Source organism: Xyrauchen texanus, chromosome 30, assembly GCF_025860055.1.
Source record: "Xyrauchen texanus isolate HMW12.3.18 chromosome 30, RBS_HiC_50CHRs, whole genome shotgun sequence".
Classification (NCBI taxonomy): domain Eukaryota; kingdom Metazoa; phylum Chordata; class Actinopteri; order Cypriniformes; family Catostomidae; genus Xyrauchen; species Xyrauchen texanus.
Window position 1 is genome coordinate 5432683 of NC_068305.1, and position 20348 is coordinate 5453030.

General features: G+C 36.5%; 1 protein-coding gene across 1 annotated transcript in view; it reads left to right on the forward strand.

Annotated features, from left to right (window-relative positions):
• Positions 1-7717: 7717 nt before the first annotated feature.
• ndufaf7 (NADH:ubiquinone oxidoreductase complex assembly factor 7) overlaps positions 7718-20348 on the forward strand; it is a 100220-nt gene continuing 87589 nt past the window's right edge. The window contains exon 1 of the mRNA XM_052098625.1: positions 7718-7847. Within this exon, the coding sequence (XP_051954585.1) occupies positions 7808-7847 (40 nt within the window). The 5' untranslated portion in view covers positions 7718-7807. The remainder of the gene's footprint in view (positions 7848-20348) is intronic.

Sequence of the window (20348 nt, forward strand, 5' to 3'; positions counted from 1 at the left end):
GAGACCCCTCTGTATTTGTATTTTTTATTTTATACATTTAATTTATTTATTTTAACTGATATGTGCCTTGCTTAATACTCATTTACCTGTACTTACCAATGCCATTGTAGATGTACATTCTGTTTTTTGTTCTGTTCTTGGTGTTCAATAAAAAAAAAAAAAAATGTTTCCTTTTATTTAATTAGCATTAAATGTGCTTTAACAGCGTTTGCTTCAGATAAAGAAGTTAGAGATCAGTTAAAGCGGTGGATTTATTAGCCATACTCGCTAACATAGCCAGCATCTGCAGTTTATTCTCTCTCAATTGATTGGACTATTGATTGATTCTTATGTTTACTTTATAGATTATAATTGTCTATACCATAGTATGTTGTCTTCTAAAAAATGTAAACTCCATATTTAAAAATATATAAATAGATGTTACATTATCACTGTTAAAGGAGACAATAAATAGATTACAAATAAAAAGTTAAACGATCGTAACAAATAAGCATCCCAGGAAACGATCTACAAACAATAAAAGAACATCACTTATAATGTTAATTGTGCAAAAGCAAAACAAATTTAACAGATTGATTCTTAAGAGTAGGTGCTGATGACCTGGTTATATCCTGCTGATTATACTCAAGGCAGAGAAACAGCAGGAGAAAGCTGTTGTTGTTGCTGCTGACCCGCCTGAATATGACCGAAGCTTTGAGTCAGAACACTAATAAGATTCGTCACGACATCTGGATATTCTCTCTGCTAAATGTGACATGGCAAATCATTACATGAGATGACCTAGATACACGTACATTTACTGTGAGCATTGTAAGAACTTAAGTAGCTTGTGAACAGGTTCGTTGAGCAATGGAGGAGTCAGGAGACAGCGAAGCAGGTTTGAAATCAGCACTTTAATTTCTTTCACGAACATACGACGGTCACCGCCGTAGAAATGTAAACATAAAACAATATCACACTCAGTCTGTGGAGCTTTCTGGATCCTCTCCTCTCGACACTTGGCGTCCCTTTAAATGTCTCTCTCCGTATCACTACAACAAGACACAGGTGTTAGAGATAATTACAAACCAGGTGACAAGCCTTACCGCTCTCTCTCCCGCAGACTGACACACGACCACGCCCCATGCCACATAGCTGTATAACGCAGGGTTAAGAATATAGGGGATGTGAACATTTTATATTTCAAAACTTTATTTTTAAAGACAGAACACATGCACGTTTGTTACGATCGTTTAACTTTTTATTTGTAATCTATTTATTGTCTCCTTTAACAGTGATAATGTTACATCTAAATATGGAGTTTACATTTTTTTAGAAGACAACATACTATGGTATAGACAATTATAATCTATAAAATAAACATAAGAATCAATCAATAGTCCAATCAATTGAGAGAGAATAAACTGCAGATGCTGGCTATGTTAGCTAGTATGGCTAATAAATCCACCGCTTTAACTGATCTCTAACTTCTTTATCTGAAGCAAACGCTGTTAAAACACATTTAATGCTAATTCAATAAAAGGAAACAATCAACTTTATATACCTGAGATCCACCTGCATGCCTGTGCTCAGCCATGATGTTTGATCCGTGTCTCAAGCTAATGACGTAACTTCCAGAGAGGCATCTCTGAGCCCGTTGTACACGCCCCAATCCCCTGACTCCACCCCCACGTCAAAACAGTGCCATAAAGTGAAACGCAGAGAAAAGTGAAGCGCAAAGGCAAAACGGTATCACGAGCTCACTCGTGATGGAAATGCAGATTAAAACGAGCGTTGCAAAGAAAAAGATGTGTGGCAAAATCATTGCTGCCTAAAAATCTGTTGCAGAGATAAAAAAGGATAAAAGATCTTTAGATTATTTTACAACAGTCATTGATTTTTGCAATTAATTACATCTTGATTTTTGCTATATTTTATTTATATTTTGCAATTCTTTATTTTTGTTTGCAAAACTTTCTTTTTTTCTCTCGATACTTTATTTTACGTTTGTGATACTTAATTTTTGTTTTAAATTTTTTTTGTTTTGTTTGCTCAATACTTTTTTTGTTTTGCAAAACTTTATTTTATTTTGCAATACTTTATATTTTTGCAAATATATGTGGCATGGAATTGATCCCATAGGATCGTTTTAACTGTGGATGTGCGCTTGCACACTGTGGTAAAGTTAGTTTTACGTATACTGTTACAATGTGATATGTAAATAAATAATAAAACAATGTGACAAGCAATACATCTTGGAAAAATGAACCTAACATTTATATACTTGCACTGTTTTAAAAAGATGCCCATCCAAAAACGTAGGTTTACATTCCATGTTTTAAAAAAAGTTACTCTGGGTGCTTTTGGATGTTATTTAAATAGAATACTTGATTTTAAATTTGTTATTTAGGTGATGGCTTAAATTTCAGAACTGACATATGTTTGTCTACAGGATGGAAGATCTAAAGGGACTCTTGAGACAGAGGAATGTCCCTGAGGAAACAATAGAGACACTGGAACATGAAACGGTGAAACAGATACAGATTAACACAGATAATGTTCATAAAAGTTTAAAAGTATTTTGTTAGAGATTAACATTTTAGCTCCAAACTCAAATATAAGTCAAATGTCAGCTTTAAACATTTGACTAGAAAAACTTGATTTTCATTTGTGCCAGCTGTGGGCAACAATGAAACTACTTTTCTCACTAAAATCTTGCAGTTACAACTAAATTGGCTGGCACTGTACACTCCTGAGCACAAAAAAAACAGGTCAAGCCCAAAATGTCAAAACATTAAGTGAGGAATATTAGCAAGACTTAAACAAATGCTCTCCTGAGACCTTCTGTGCCACCATTTGCTCATTAACTGTTTGGGGAAAAAGCTGGAAACGGGGAAATGCACTTGTTTTTTACCAAATTTGGGGAAAAAAATTATATTTCTTGTTGCTTAGTATCTCAAAAATATTATCGGTGAAGAAAAAACATATGTGTGAAAAACACTTTGTTGTCAAGTCACTTCATAGACTTCAATGTATTCTGCAGCGCTGATGCGAGTCATGTGAAAGATTCTTAATGCGTATAAATATCACTCACTTTTGCACATTAATCATTGTTCTTCACAATCACAAAAGTGACAGATTGTGGTTTCATAATGGCGAATTTCTCCGAAAGGTGAGCAGTTTAGATCCCTGAAAATATTATTATTTTCATGCATTTATTTATTTTGTGGAATTTGATCATTTTCCACGGCACACCTGACAATCTTTCACAGCACGTGGCACAGTGGTTGGGAAACACTGACTTAAGCCAATTCAACTTTGAAAACATCAACATCAGACATCAAACAACATTAGCAAGATGGACAGTGCTGTTTTGTCACAGTATAAGCTTACATTAAGCAAAAAAAATAAACGGTAGAAAGGAATAAAGGTAAATCGTCCTCCACCTGCAGCCTTGATCTGTATCTCACATAAGTAAGAGGAGGGAAGGGGATGAGGAATTTCATAGCCTTTCGAGAGAGCCTGCTGGAGATACGTCACAATATTTATTTCACAAAAATGTAACCTGAAAAATTTAATGAAATACAGAAATAAAGAAAAGAAAATCTTAAAGAAAGCCCAAATGTTAGTTTGGGATTTTTTGAAGCATTTACCTAACTGCAACAAGAAATATTAAAAAAACTATTTTGAATGTCTCAATTTACATGCTCATTTAATTGCAATTAATTTAAGTAATTTTTTGTACAATTAATCACACTGAATTAATGCAATTAATCGCATGCCCACGGACCATAATAAAGAAGATTCCTGAGAAATGCAAGCTTGTAGTACCACCTAGTAAGTGAAATTTCAGCTGTATGAGCAACGCACAGTTTATACAGTGAAGAAAACACTTTAGTAGGCAGAACAACATGCGTTAAGTTCTTGCGTTCAAAACACTTGGAGCGCAAATGCAATCTAAGGGATCTCAAGATGTGTTTAAAGATTGAGTATTAAACTATATTTAACTTGACACAGTGACCTAAACATTTTATGTTTATGATGCAACACACCCGAGACATCTGATGTAGGTGTAAATTGAAAATTTTGTATGGTCTTATCTATGATTAACTCTTCTGCTACAGGAATGTAATGCATTTTAATTATCTGAATATTTGTTTATTTTATATATATATATATATATATATATATATATATATATATATATATATATATATATATATATATATATATATATATATATATATATTTAAAGATAACTATGTATCATTATTTCATCATTATTTTAATCAATTGACAGCCCTACTTTATTTACATCGTTACTGATTTGGAGTGCACACAAGTTAGTTTCGTTGTGTCTGTTATTTATATTTGTTTCAATTTGAGTTTAAGTTTACCGGTGATGAGTGGCGATGGTCTTCAGACAAGGATGGCAGAAGCAGCATATTGTGGTGACGAAAATTAGAGTCCGGGCAGGATGAGGAATTTAAGCATTATTGGTTCCGTCCGCACATACCATTTTGCTCAGATTGCATGGGGAGGAGGAAAAACTGATATCTTTATTAATTGACTTCTTTAGTTCTATATTTATGGTATCTTTATAAAATTAGCTTTTCTTCAATTTTGATTTCATAAATGTATTTGTTGATTTGATCATGATTTAAGTGTTAATTGTTAATTGTTAAATGTAAAGTTACTTTGTTTTCCCTTCTTGTGATGTAATGGGCCCATCCTTTCCTTTATAAGCTGTTGCTTTGTTCATTACAGGGGACAGCTTTAGTTTGTTAGTTGTTTTCTATTGAATGTTGTGTTATCTTATTTTCTTTTTGTTTGTGGATTTTGTTATGTTGTAAGAAATTTATGAGTTTGTAAGTCCTTTTTTATTTGGGTTCAAATAAAGACCAATCTTTTCAGTTAAGAGCTTGTGTTCTTTGTTTCTGACCCTCTGTCCCTCACAGTAGGCAAGCTCACAGTAGTTTAATTCAGCTTCTTATCATTCAAATTCTGTTAAAATTCACCTCTGGTGCCGTTCTAAATGCATGAATGTGAACCGAACTATTGAGCATCTACATCTGATATGCTGTTCTTGAGTAGCGCCCAAATATTACGCACCACTGTGAAGGCTAAGTGACATTTTTGGAAAATGTTATCAAGGTTTTACATTTGCCTATAGTAAGACTATATAAGTGAATTTCCCCATTTCCAGCTTTTCCCCAAACAGTTAATGAGCAAATGGTGGCACAGAAGGTCTCAGGAGAGCATTTGTTTAAGTCTTGCTAATATTCCTCACTTAATGTTTTGACATTTTGGGCTTGACCTGTTTTTTTGTGCTCAGGAGTGTACAATGCCAGCCAATACATTTAGTTGTAACTGCAAGATTTTAGTGAGAAAAGTAGTTTCATTGTTGCCCACAGCTGGCACAAATGAAAATCAAGTTTTTCTAGTCAAATGTTTAAAGCTGAACGAGTACTCGATTAATCAATTACTTGTGCAACATGTTGTAATACTACCAATGTCAGTGCAAGAATGGATTTGGCGGCTTATATTTGAGTTTGGAGCTAAAATGTTAATCTCTAACAAAATACTTTTAAACTTTTATGAACATTATCTGTGTTAATCTGTATCTGTTTCACCGTTTCATGTTCCAGTGTCTCTATTGTTTCCTCAGGGACATTCCTCTGTCTCAAGAATCCCTTTAGATCTTCCATCCTGTAGACAAACATATGTCAGTTCTGAAATTTAAGCCATCACCTAAATAACAAATTTAAAATCAAGTATTTTATTTAAATAACATCCAAAAGCACCCAGAGTAACTTTTTTTAAACATGGAATGTAAACCTACGTTTTTGGATGGGCATCTTTTTAAAACAGTGCAAGTATATAAATGTTAGGTTCATTTTTCCAAGATGTATTGCTTGTCACATTGTTTTATTATTTATTTACATATCACATTGTAACAGTATACGTAAAACTTACTTTACCACAGTGTGCAAGCGCACATCCACAGTTAAAACGATCCCCAGTTGATTCATAACAGCTCGAACCCACAGGTACACACGCAGGTCTGAACACTTTCTTTCCAGCGCTCATACGCACACGCACACACGTTACTCCAATAAACCTCCGTTAGTAGGTCTAAAGTGACGCTTTCGAATCCGTAACGGAGACTTTGTACGCAAGACCCTAGGTGAAGAACTAAAAACAGCGCGCAATGAGGTTCACCCCCTGAATCCCTGACGTAAGAACGTAGTTATACTCACAAGAGCATTTTAGGAATTAAAACCTGAAAATGTCTTGAGGTGTAACAACTGTGGTATTATAAACGAGATTATTATATATTTATTTTAATAATGCACACCTCGCTTGCGGTGTGAAACCGATTCGCGAGTCACACTTGCCCAGCACTTACATCGCGCTAAATTGTTGTTATTTGCAAACCTCTTGCTATAAAACTATACTTACTTTCAAAAGAGTTGTGCTGTTGTCATTTGTGTGATCCGTCTCAATCTGAAACGCACAATTCGTCTGACTGAGCACATTGCGCATGCGCACAGTAAGTCATTATTATGAGAAAGTTTCTCATTATTACGAGATACTAAGTCATTATTATGAGAAAGTTTCTCATTATTACGAGATACTAAGTCATTATTATGAGAAAGTTTCTCATTATTACGAGATACTAAGTCATTATTATGAGATACTAAGTCATTATTATGAGATACTAAGTCATTATTACGAGATACTAAGTCATTATTATGAGAAAGTTTCTCATTATTACGAGATACTAAGTCATTATTATGAGATACTAAGTCATTATTATGAGATACTAAGTCATTATTATGAGATACTAAGTCATTATTACGAGATACTAAGTCATTATTATGAGAAAGTTTCTCATTATTACGAGATACTAAGTCATTATTATGAGATACTAAGTCATTATTACGAGATACTAAGTCATTATTATGAGAAAGTTTCTCATTATTATGAGATACTAAGTCATTATTATGAGAAAGTTTCTCATTATTACGAGATACTAAGTCATTATTATGAGAAAGTTTCTCATTATTACGAGATACTAAGTCATTATTATGAGAAAGTTTCTCATAATAATGACTTAGTATCTCATTATATTGACTTACAAAATCACCTTTTTTTATTTAACTGTGGCGGAAACCGGCTTCCATATGATACCCTAGCTTTCCTGCATAATATTAAATTGTATGGTTGCTCATTCTTCCTCATCAATCTTTGACACAAGGCTACGCTGACTTCACTTGACAACCTGTGTCTATTTGATACTGGATATAAATAACTCATGTGTATTAATTAGCCAATTAATAAGGCGCCACTTTAGGAATTCGATTATTATTTTGGGAATTATTTCTTACCTTCGTATCTATGTATATATGAAGCGGCATACAATTTAAAACCTTTCTCCAGTTTACTTGATGGGGCTTTGCTGGTCTTTTTGCAGATATGATGAACATCAACTATATTTATTTCGCACGAAGTAGAAAGCAGAAGTAGTTTGTGAACGTAAACAATTAGATTGTGTTTTAAAGGCTATTCTAAAAAGCGTTCTTCTTTTACACACATAGGAAAAAATTATATTTACATGGAGAAATGCGGATTAGGACCTGTCCTGACTGGAGTCACAAGTCACTGTTAAGTCTCGTCCAATCAGAATGTAGGACTCTGACAGGTTGGACCAATCACAGCTCGCCTTTGTATGTGTATGACAGCATGTGCTAGTGTGTTACACACGAATTTTCCGTGCCATTATTAATATTGCTGTCTACATGAGTTTAGTGTTTTTGTGAGCAACATGAGGACTCTATCTAGACTGAAACGGCTCGCGTTAGAGGGTGAGATGAGTATTATCATTGGTTATGGACGAAATGGAATACTAGCATACTGCATGTTATTTGCAAAAATTGTATTTGAACCTGTATGAAACAAAACTTTTCAAGCAGATGTGCGCTACAATATTTGTCAAATAATGATCATATTCTATGGGTTGAGGAAATGTACATACGTTTACATACTGCAGATATAGGCTTTGTTTAAGGTCATTTTTTAAACACACACACACACACACACACACACACACACACACACACACACACACACACACTGTACGATTTAATAGTCCTTTACGATTGTTGCTTGTCAGACTGTACGATATGAACGCATTGATATTGCCATGTGCGACGTTATGCCAGACTGCACGATATACATTGTAGACGACTGTGGTCCCAATCAGTGAACGTGACTAACGTTACGGGAGTGTTGCAAATAAGCGAAACGGCGAAATTTGCCCACCACGGATTAGCATTTTTTTCTCTCTCTGAAAGTCAGGACATCAGCATTCCCATTGCTCCAATACCACTACATAACGAGCATAGGCTAACATTTAAAAGAAAGATGGATATTGGCCTATAATAAGACAGCTTGATCACAAATACAGAAAATTACAGATGTTGAGAATGAACGTGAGTGCGGGAGATACTACAGTTATACACATATATACCAACAGTAATAATGAGCTACCACAAGCAAATATTAGTTGTGGAAATAAAAAGACTTGTGGCATGAAAAATGTCCATTCACAAAACAAAAAAAAGTGGGTTGGGCCCACAGTCGGCTAAGATGTGCATTGTTCAGTCTGACATAAACATTTTGCCCTAATATCAAAGGTCTTACTAGAAAAAAGAAATTATGATCCAACGTGAATTTTCTTGATAAAAAAAAAAATGATAGTGCCTGGTAACATGTACATGTAAAATGGCTAGAAATAGCATTTTAGCTTAGTGTAAAGCTGACAAATTACCCAAGGTTTATTTCTATTTCTTCTGCTCCAAACTTCAAACTTACGAATGAATGTAACACATCATAAGAAAGTGTTTCACCACTGTTGAAATGCACTTTGGATCACATCATTTAAATGTATACTTTTTTTCCCTTCTGAAAGGACTAAATATTAAATGAAACAAATGACAATAAAATGCAAAGTAATCTCTTAAGTAATCAAAATACTTTTTGAATGTAACTGTATTCTAAATGGCAATAGTTTAAAATGCAACTGTAATGGAATACAGTTACTTATATTTTGTATTTTAAATACGTAATCCTGTTACATGTATTTTGTTACTCCCCAGCCCTGTGTGTGTGGGGATGGGGCTGTTTGAAGTCTAATTTAAACATAATAATGAGATTTAAGCACTGAAACCAGCAGAAACTTCAGCGTTATAATCATCAGATTTTGAAGGTCTTATGACAGATGTCGCAGGTCATAGTGCCGTCTGGCTATTTTACCCCTCATCTGATTAAACTTGAGCATTTCTCTGATTTTTGACGCTCTCAGCTGCTCTCAACACTTGTTCCTCATCGATTTATTGCAAACCTGAACCCAAAGTCATCCTTGAAGAACTGACCTGTGATGTTTGGCTTGCACCGGCTGCTATTAGTCATCATCACTCGGAGGCACGTAACAGTGTAGACCAACATGAAGCAGGAATGGAGCTTGATCCAGCCGGTTCTGGTGACCTCAGGATAGGAGTCAGGATAGATGCCATTCAATTTATTGCAGAGCTATAGATCATGATCAATGTTTCTGGTTCCAGCCGACCTAACTAAAGCATCCTAATTGTGATTTGAAGGATAAATTAGGTGTATGCCTAGCTAAGTAGATGAGTCTCTAGTGTAGACTTAATCTGAGTGTGTGTCTGGATCTCGAACAGTGATAAGGAGACTATTCCATAGTTTAGGAGCCTAATATGCTTTTATGGATTTTGATATTCTAGGAACTATTAACAGCCCAGAATTTTGCGATCGTAATGAACGTGATGGAATATAGCATGGTAGAAGGTCACTTAAATACTGCAGAGCTAGACATTTCAAAGCTTTGTACATGGTTAACATAATTTTTCAATTAATATGAAATTTAACAGGTAGCCAATGTAACAACGTTAAAATGGGGCTAATATGATCATATTTCTTGGTTCTAGTCAGCACTCTGGCTGCTGCATTTTGAACCAATTGAAGTTTATTTATTGATCTTGCTGGACATCCTCCCAGTAATGCATTACAATAATCTAAGTATTGAGGTCATGAATGCATGAATTAGATTTCTGGCATCAGCAACAGAGAGCATGTGTTGTAATTTAGCAATATTTCTTAGGTGGAAGAATGCTGTTCTACATACATTGGTCATTTGATATTCAAAGGACAGATTGGTATCAAATATACACCTAAGTTCTTTGCTGTAGAAGACGATGTAACAGTACATTCATTGAGAGTCAAATTATATTTTAGCAGCTTGTTTTTAGATGTTTTTAGTCCAATAATTTGTACCTGTGTTTTGTCGGAATTGAGTAGAAGGACATTTCTGGCCATCCAAAATTGTATTTAATTGATACACTCATTAATTGTGAAATTTCAGAATCAGCTTTATTGCCATGAATGCTTACACATACAAGGAATTTGTCTTGGTGACAGGAGCTTCCAGTGCACAACAATACAAAACAGCAATATATATACATATACACATTAGGGCTGGGACGATTCATCGACGTCATCGATTACAGAAATACGTTGATTTGCATAACATGCGTCGGAATGGAATAATTAAATGGCAGCACCGGTTTAAGCATGGACTCCCTGAAGAACAAACTTTCCCATGGTGATCTAAAGTGTGGGAGTATATTAGCCGGAGACCCACCATAAGTCCTGTTTACTTTTTGTCCCCACCCACCAAAACATGATATAGTATTACAACACGTGTTTCTGTTAGTAGTAGTAACTTAAAATATATTTGATAAATGTTTCCTCATCGCCCCCATGTTAAAAGTAATTTCTGCACCGCTGCTAACGTAACTTTACACTATGCGTCATCTAATTTTGTTATTTGGCCGTTTTATATTTTCTGTTTACTTTAACAGCCATGCAGCCCTCTACATTGCGAGTAAATATCGCACCATGCGACCAAAAACGACTGTTATTAGCCATCTAATTTAACATTTCACTCGCCAGTGAGCGCTGAGGAAAAAGCACTTGTGTCTCATTCATTTGAACTCCAAACATCTCGGGTAACTGCACCGCTGACGTCACAAGAGCAGCTCTCTTTAGAGATGAACCACTTCTCAAGCGTTCTGATGAGCACGCCATCTACAGAGCCGTGCGCAAAACTCCCGCGAAAATTTAAACAAGGTATAAACGGATTCGTTTTGTGAAAGCAAAGCGCTCCAGTTTCACTTTACGGCCATGTAATGTCAAATATCCGTGGTCATTGTGGGTTTATTCATGCAGTTTAATAGACAGTGAGAAAGGAGATGCCTTCCTCTATTTCTGTGGAGATGATCAAATGCAAGAAACAGAATCTCAAAGTCTTCCTTCATGAGAAATAAGGGCTTGCGAGTTAACCAGAGAGCCTTAAAATAATGTGTGAAAGTGAAGAATTTAAGGCAGAAATATTTTACTATTACATAATATAATATAATAGCTATACAGGTTAGCTGGGTTACAAAAGAAGCAAAGCAAAACATTGAAAGTCCAATGGATCAAAAGTAAATCGGACAAATAAGAGAGATATATTTTAGTTATTTAGACATATTTTGATAATTAAAATATTATTTTAATAATTTAATAATTTTATTTGTTTGTCATTCATACATTTTTGAAGCCTGAAAAGGAAATCATATACCCTTATTTTATTATATGACCCAAGCTAAATTTGTATAAATGACTTTGTTGTGTGCATGAAACACACATAGTGAGTATGTATGGTAATTAATCATCATATTTGTGAAAAACCTAAAACAGACAATTAATCATCATAGACCTAAAACAGTTATCATTGTCATAATCGCAATTATTTGTTTGAAAATTAATTGTCAGCCAAATTTCACAATAGTGACCCCTAATTTTCATTATTATTATCTACCTTGTGAATTGTTTTGTTACAAATGTTTCTTTTACTGAGAGTTGATTAAGAATGCACAAGTTTTAGTTATTCCTGTTAGAAAAACATTTAAGTGTTACTCAAATTGCACTAATTTTACTGTAAAATAATTTTATGTTGGACTGCTAAACTCGAGGTTGCAAAATGTTTTTGATATTCCCCCTTAAAGTGACTTGCATTTTACATTTTGTTTAATTTATTTTGTTGTTGGATTGCTAAATGTAGATTGCACTTTCCTTTTCCTCGAATTGAACAAGTTCTTATTTAAAATCATAAAATGAAAATAAAATTAAAGTAATCTACATTTAGCAATCCAACAACAAAATAAATTAAACAAATGTAAAATTCAAGTCACTTTCAGGGGGAATATCAAAAACATTGTGCAACCTCGAGTTTAGCAGTCAACATATAATCTCTCCAAAATAAAATTTATGTTGGACTTTAAAATGGAGATTACCAGTTAAAACAGGGCTATTTTGTTTCAAAATAATGCCCTGCAAGTGCACACTTTGTTTCTTGTACATTTATTTGTGTTTAAGAGAAGAGAATTTATTAAAATATTGAAATATTAATGAGACGAGTTTTATATATTTATTTTTGGTTAATTGTTATATTAATCAAGAAATAATAATAAAAATCGGCAAATTAGTCGATCAATTGACTAATCGGAAAAAATAATCGTTAGATTAATCGCTAAAAAAATAATCGTTATGTGCAACCCTACTACACATACATATATACACATACACATGCACACATATACATACATACATTTTCGCTTGTCCATCGAAATCCGATGATGATGTCCACTCATTTAATGGTGAGATCTTTGATGGCTGAACAGTCCTATCCTGAACCCACCAGCTCTATTGCAGATGGGGCATATATATGTGGTAATAGTGGTGGTATTGATGGCAGCCATGGCTGTGTGTCTCCTGGCTCTCTCCTGTTGTCTTCTGGTTGTCCTCTCAATCTCCAGCATACGAGCCCCATCCCAACAAAGCTGTCGCCAGATGGTACGATCAGCAACAACATACTCCAGGTCCTCGGGTCTGATCTTTCACTTTCTCAAAGCAATCTTCACTTATAGCGCTTCTTTGGCCCTCCAGCTGAGCATTGACCATGATTTGCTAGCCATATAGCACTCTGCGGGGTAGCCGGTATGGGGGCATACACACACACACACACACACACACACACGCACATATATACACATATACAGACACACATGCATACATACATACATACATACATACACCTACATAGTGCAAATCTAAATACAAATCTGTTATATACAGTGCAAGAGACTGTAATGGCAGAAGAGGATGGATGTGTTGGATAAGTATAAAAAAAGATTAGACTGTGAATTACACATAATTGTTGCTCAATGGGGCAGTTTTAACTGTTCATGAGATGGATAGCCTGAGGTAAAAAACTGTTCCTGTGCCTGCCGGTTCTGGTGCTCAGAGCTCTGAAGTGTCAGCCAGAAGGGAACAATTCAAAAAGGTAGTGGGCAGGGTGAGTGGGGTCCAGAGGGATTTTTCCAGCCTTTTTCCTCACTCTGGAAGTGTATAGTTCTTGAAGGTTGGGCAGGTGGCAACCAATAATCCTCTCAGCAGTCTGAACTGTCGTTGTAGTCTTCTGATATCCGATTTCATAGCTGAACCAAACCAGACAGTTATTGAAGTGCAGATGACCGACTCAATGACTGCTGAGTAGATCTGTATCAGCAGCACCTGTGGCAGGTTGAACTTCCTCAACTGGCAAAGGAAGTACAACCTCTGCTGGGCCTTTTTCACAATGGAGTCAATGTGGGTCTCCCACTTCAGGTCCTGTGAGATGGTAGTGCCCAGGAACCAGATTGACTCCACTGCTACCACAGTGCTGTTTAGAATGGTGAGGGGGGTTAGTGAGCCGTTTTGAGAGCTCCAGGTAGTTTTGACTGCACCAAAACTTCTGTCTGTAGATGGTACAGGTACACCTGGAAGAAGATGAACCAGACCAGTGATCAGAGAGTCCCAAAGCTGCTCTAGGGACAGAGCGATATGCATCCATTATTGTTGTGTAGCAATGATCCAGTATATTTCTGTCTCTGATTGGGCATGTAATGTATTTGGGCAGTTCACATGTGAGGTTTGCTTTGTTAAAATCCCCAAGAATAATAACTGAGTTGTTCTGTGTCTGAGATCTGATCAGCCAGCTGTTGCAGCGCTGCGCTCACACATGCGTTTGGCACGATATACACACTCACCAGAATAAGCGAGGAAACTCCCGTGGCGAGTAGAAAAGCTTACAGTTAATAAAGAGCACTTCCAAATTAGGACAGCAAATCTTCTTTAACGTTGTTACATCTGTACACCAACTTTCATTGATGTAAAAGCATGTTCCACCACCACTCGTTTTCCCTGTTTGCGATCCGCTCTGAACAGCTGAAAGCCCAGCAGATGTAATACGCTGTCCAGTATGGCTTCAATCAGCCAGGTTTCTGTGAAGCACAAGGCAGCAGAATTTGAAAAGTCCTTGTTTGTTCAGCTGAGGAGGTGTTGTTCGTCTGTTTTGTTGGGAATAGAGCGGAGATTCACTAGATGAATGCTCTGCAGCGCTGTTCGAAAGCCGCGCTGCCAGAGCTTGACGAGTGTGCCTGCTCGTCTCCCTTGTCTGCATCTCTTGAACAGCACAGCTGCACCTCAGAATAAAATGTCCAGCAATGTGTCCAAATATTCAAAAACCTGGGAAAAATTGTCTGGTATATGCTGTCGAATGTTCAACAGTTCGTCCCTGGTAAAACTGATTAGAAAAAGATTACAAACACAGAACAAACAAACAAACAAACAAAAACAGCAAAAGAATAGGAGCACTCCACACCGAGGCTGGCTTCCGTGGTGCCATCATGAGATATTTTCTTTTTTACATTTCATCAGGAATATAAAGTTGTGTATCGTCGGCATAACAGTGGAAACTCATTCCATGATTCCTGATAATATCTCCCAGGGGAAGCATATACAAGGAGAAAAGCAGAGCCCTGTGGAACTCCATAATAAACGTTTTGATTGGTTTAACAATTTCTCACTTATATAGACAAAGTGGTAGCGGTCTGCGAAATTGGACCTAAACCATGCTAATGCAACTCATCAGATGCCAACATAATTCTTTAGCCTATTCAAGAGAATGTTGTGATCTATCGTGTTGAATGCAGCACTAAGATCTAAAAGCACTAGAAGTGAAGAGCAGCCGCGATCAGATGATAAGAGCAAGACATTTGTAACTCAGATAAGTGCAGTCTCAGTACTGTGATGGGGCCTAAATCCTGAATGAAATTGTTCATATATACTATTTATCTGTAGAAATTGGTAATTTTGTTAACGTCCATCCTGAATCCAAGGTTCAGGGAGTGGCACATGACCTCCCATGTCTTGGAGTTGGCATCAATTCTTTCTCTGTGAAGTGCATCGTAGTAGACTGAAGTGATGTCTGGCTGGTATAGGCTGCAGTTAGTCATCTTTCAGCAACACGTAGCGGTGGAAGTCGGACATCAGGCAGGACAGGAGCTATATCTGACAGGCTCTGGTAACCTCTGGGTATATATACACTCACCTAAAGGATTATTAGGAACCCCTGTTCAATTTCTCATTAATGCAATTATCTAATCAACCAATCACATGGCAGTTGCTTCAATGCATTTAGGGGTGTGGTCCTGGTCAAGACAATCTCCTGAACTCCAAACTGAATGTCAGAATGGGAAAGAAAGGGAAAGAAAGCAATTTTGAGCGTGGCATGGTTGTTGGTGCCAGACGGGCCGGTCTGAGTATTTCACAATCTGCTCAGTTACTGTGATTTTCACGCACAACCATTTCTAGGGTTTACAAAGAATGGTGTGAAAAGGGAAAAACATCCAGTATGTGGCAGTCCTGTGGGCGAAAATGCCTTGTTGATGCTAGAGGTCAGAGGAGAATGGGCCGACTGATTCAAGCTGATAGAAGAGCAACTTTGCCTAAAATAACCACTCGTTACAACCGAGGTATGCAGCAAAGCATTTGTGAAGCCACAACACGCACAACCTTGAGGCGGATGGGCTACAACAGCAGAAGACCCCACCGGGTACCACTCATCTCCACTACAAATAGGAAAAAGAGGCTACAATTTGCAAGAGCTCACCAAAATTGGACAGTTGAAGACTGGAAAAATGTTGCCTGGTCTGATGAGTCTCGATTTCTGTTGAGACATTCAGATGGTAGAGTCAGAATTTGGCGTAAACAGAATGAGAACATGGATCCATCATGCCTTGTTACCACTGTGCAGGCTGGTGGTGGTGGTGTAATGGTGTGGGGGATGTTTTCTTGGCACACTTTAGGCCCCTTAGTGCCAATTGGGCATCATTTAAATGCCACGGCCTACCTGAGCATTGTTTCTGACCATGTCCTTCCCTTTATGGCCACCATGTACCCATCCTCTGATGGCTACTTCCAGCAGGATAATGCACCATGTCACAAAGCTCGAATCATTTCAAATTGGTTTCTTGAACATGACAATGAGTTCACTGTACTAAAATGGCCCCCACAGTCACCAGATCTCAACCCAATAGAGCATCTTTGGGATGTGGTGGAACGGGAGCTTCGTGCCCTGGATGTGCATCCCACAAATTTCCATCAACTGCAAGATGCTATCCTGCAATATGGGCCAACATTTCTAAAGAATGCTTTCAGCACCTTGTTGAATCAATGCCACGTAGAATTAAGGCAGTTCTGAAGGCGAAAGGGGGTCAAACACAGTATTAGTATGGTGTTCCTATTAATCCTTTAGGTGAGTGTGTGTGTGTGTATATATATATATATATATATATATATATATATATATATATATATATACATACATTGTATAGGCTTCTTTAAAATGCCACTACCATCTATATAACTGATGATTTTTATCTTACATTGTGTGTAAGCATGTGTTCTGGTGTGCAACTATACGTATATAAATTATGTAAATATGTCATTTCAGACTTAGTCACAGGACCTTTTCCGATGATGGAAAAAAACAACACAACTTACACCGATCAGCCACAACATTAAATCCACGTGCTTGATATTGTGTAGGTCCCCCTCGTGCCGCCAAAACAGCGCTAACCTGATTCTTCTCACCACAATTGTAGAGAGTGGTTCTCTGAGTTAACGTGGACTTTGTCAGTTCGATCCGGTCTGGCCATTCTCTGTTGAACTCTCTCATCAACAAGGTATTTCCATCCACGGAACTGCCGCTCACTGGATATTTTTTTGTTTTTGGCTCATTTCTGAATAAATTCTAGAGACTGTTGTGTGTGAAAATCCCAGGAGATCAGCAGTTACAGAAATACTCAAACCATTCCATCTGACACCAACAAACATGCCATGGTCCAAATCATTGAGAGAAAATGTTTTCCTCATCCTGATGGTTGATGTGAACATTAACTGAAGCTCCTGACCCATATCTGCTTGATTTTATGCACTGCACTGCTGCCACATGATTGGCTGATTAGATTATCGCATGTATGATTGTTGGTGCCAAACGGGCTGGTGCTGTTTTGGTGGCACGAGGGGGACCTACACAATATTAGGTAGGTGATTTTAGTGTTGTGGCTGATCAGTGTATATTCTGGAAAATACAGCACTTATTTGCACCAAGGGCATAATATACTCAGCAATTGATTTAACAATTTGCCAGCGTGCGTTATTTTAAGACCTCTCATGAAAAGTGTGGCATGACTAATTTGCTGATTTTTCTAAAGATTTTTTATTATTATTTCTTGAGAAATATAACAATTAATTAATTAACCCAAAATAAATATAAAAAACTTGTCATTAATATTGTAATAAATTATCTTTTCTTAAACACAAACAAATGTACAAGAAACAAACTGTGCACTGCAGGGCATTATTCTGCAACAAAAATAGCCCTGTTTTAACTGGTAATCTCCATTTTACAGTCCAACATTAATTTTATTTTGGAGAGATTTTATGTTGGACTGCTAAACTCGAGGTTGCACAATGTTTTGATATTCCTCCTGAAAGTGACTTGAATTTTACATTTGTTTAATTTATTTTGTTGTTGGATTGCTAAATGTATATTACTTTAATTTTATTTTGGAGAGATTTTAAGAAAGAACGTGTTCAATTCAAGGAAAAGGTATGTGAAATCTACATTTAGCAATCCAACAACAAAATAAATTAAACAAAATGTAAAATTCAAGTCACTTTCAGGAGGAAAATCAAAACAGTTTAGCAGTCCAACATAAAATTATTTTACAGTAAAATTAGTGCAAATAATTGCGATTATGACTACGATTACTGTTTTAGGACTATGATGATTAATTGTCTGTGTAAGGTGTTTCACGAATATGATGATTCATTACCATACAAACTCACTATGTGTGCTTCATGCACACAACAAAGCCATTTATATAGCTTGGGTCATATAATAAAATAAAACTGAATTAATGACAGTCAAAAAAAATTCTACAATTATTAAAATAATATTTTAATTATCAAAATATGTCTAAATAACAAAAATATATCTCTCTTATTTGTCCGATTTACTTTTGATCCATTGGACTTTCAATGTTTTGCTTTGCTTCTTTTGTAACCCAGCTAACCTGTATAGCTATTATATTATATTATGTAATAGTAAAATATTTCTGCCTTAAATTCTTCACTTTCACACATTATTTTAAGGCTCTCTGGTTAACTCGCAAGCCCTTATTTCTCATGAAGGAAGACTTTCAGATTCTGTTTCTTGCATTTGATCATCTCCACAGAAATAGAGCAAGGCATCTCCTCTCTCACTGTCTATTAAACTGCATGAATAAACCCACAATGACCACGGATATTTGACATTACATGGCCGTAAAGTGAAACTGGAGTACTTTACGTTCACAAAACGAATCCGTTTATACCTTTGTTTATATTTTCTCGCACGCCTCTGTTGACGGTGTGCACATCAGTGCGCTTGACAAGTGGTTCATCTTTACACGCGCTCGAGAGCTGCTCTTGTGACGTCCGTGGTGCAGTACCCTGAGATGCTCAAATGAATGAGACACAAGTGCTTTTTCCTCTGCGCTGATGAGACATCATGCAGGGAAAGATGAGGCTGAATCCAGCTTCTTAATCAACTGCTTTTTATTTAGTAAAGGGGCCTCGGACACTACACAACTCTATTACTGGTGAGTAAAATATAAAAATGTACTTGCCAGTGGCTAATAACAGATGTTTTTTGGTCGCATAGTGCGAAATTTACTCGCGGTGCAGAAATTACTTCTAACATGGGGGCAATGTGGAAACATTTAGAAAATATACTTTAAGTAACTACTACTAACAGAAACAGGTGTTGTAATATTATATCATGTTTGGATGGGTGGGGACAAAAAAGTAAACAGGACTTATGGTGCTGCCATCTTGACAAGCGATTCGGGATGCTTTCGCTTCAAGTGTTCGTTCATGGTGGTTGTACGGGTGTGATAAGCCATTTCCAATTTGCATATCTTACACAGCACCACATCGTTGGGTCCCTGGCTAAAATACTCCCATGCTTTAGAGCACCATGGGCAAGTTTTTTTTAGCTGCAGTTTGTTCTTCGGGGAATCCATGCTTAAACCGGTGATGCCATTTTAATTATTCCATTCCGACGCACCGAAAATGTTAACTCTTTCTTAATATCCAGGAGATTCCTTAAATGTGTATCGTTACAAACACGCAGAAAAGTTGAGTTGTGTTTTGTTTGCATCAAACCTCTGAACACTGTCAGGGGCGTGTACATTTGCATTGATCGTCTCAGTACATTAGCGTATGAATGGCACGCTCTGCTGGTGGGTGGGATCACATTACAGATAATGAGATGGACCGGTAAAAACTGTACGTTGCTTTGTTTCAAACCGATTGCATTGCAGGAGAATATTTGTTTTAAATTTGAATTATTTTATTTAAAAGTAGACATTTTAAGCTTTCTTTAGACATATGTTTCATGTTTGTGTGATAAGTATTCGCGAAGTTTCAGTTAATTTTTGTGACATGTTTCTGAAATATCGTGAACACAGAGACTGCTGAAAGCTCACCCTTTTTATTTTCTTTATTTTACAAAAGCACAAGATTTTGTTGTTATTGTGAGTGTGCACAAATAAAAGTAGACCCTTTATAGTCTCTAATGATGTCTTACACTTATCTGTATACCCAAAAATTATGGAGTATTTTAAATTGTTTCTGCTGTAATGACGAAAATATCCAGCAGGACGCACCGGCTGGATATTTTTACCGAGAGGGTTAACTCTTGACATTTTGACACATGAGGTAAAATAGATTGTGTGTCAAAAACTAAATTATAAAGACCACATTCCAACATTAGTGCAAGAATCAAACCCCGAACTTCCCCCAGAACCAAACAA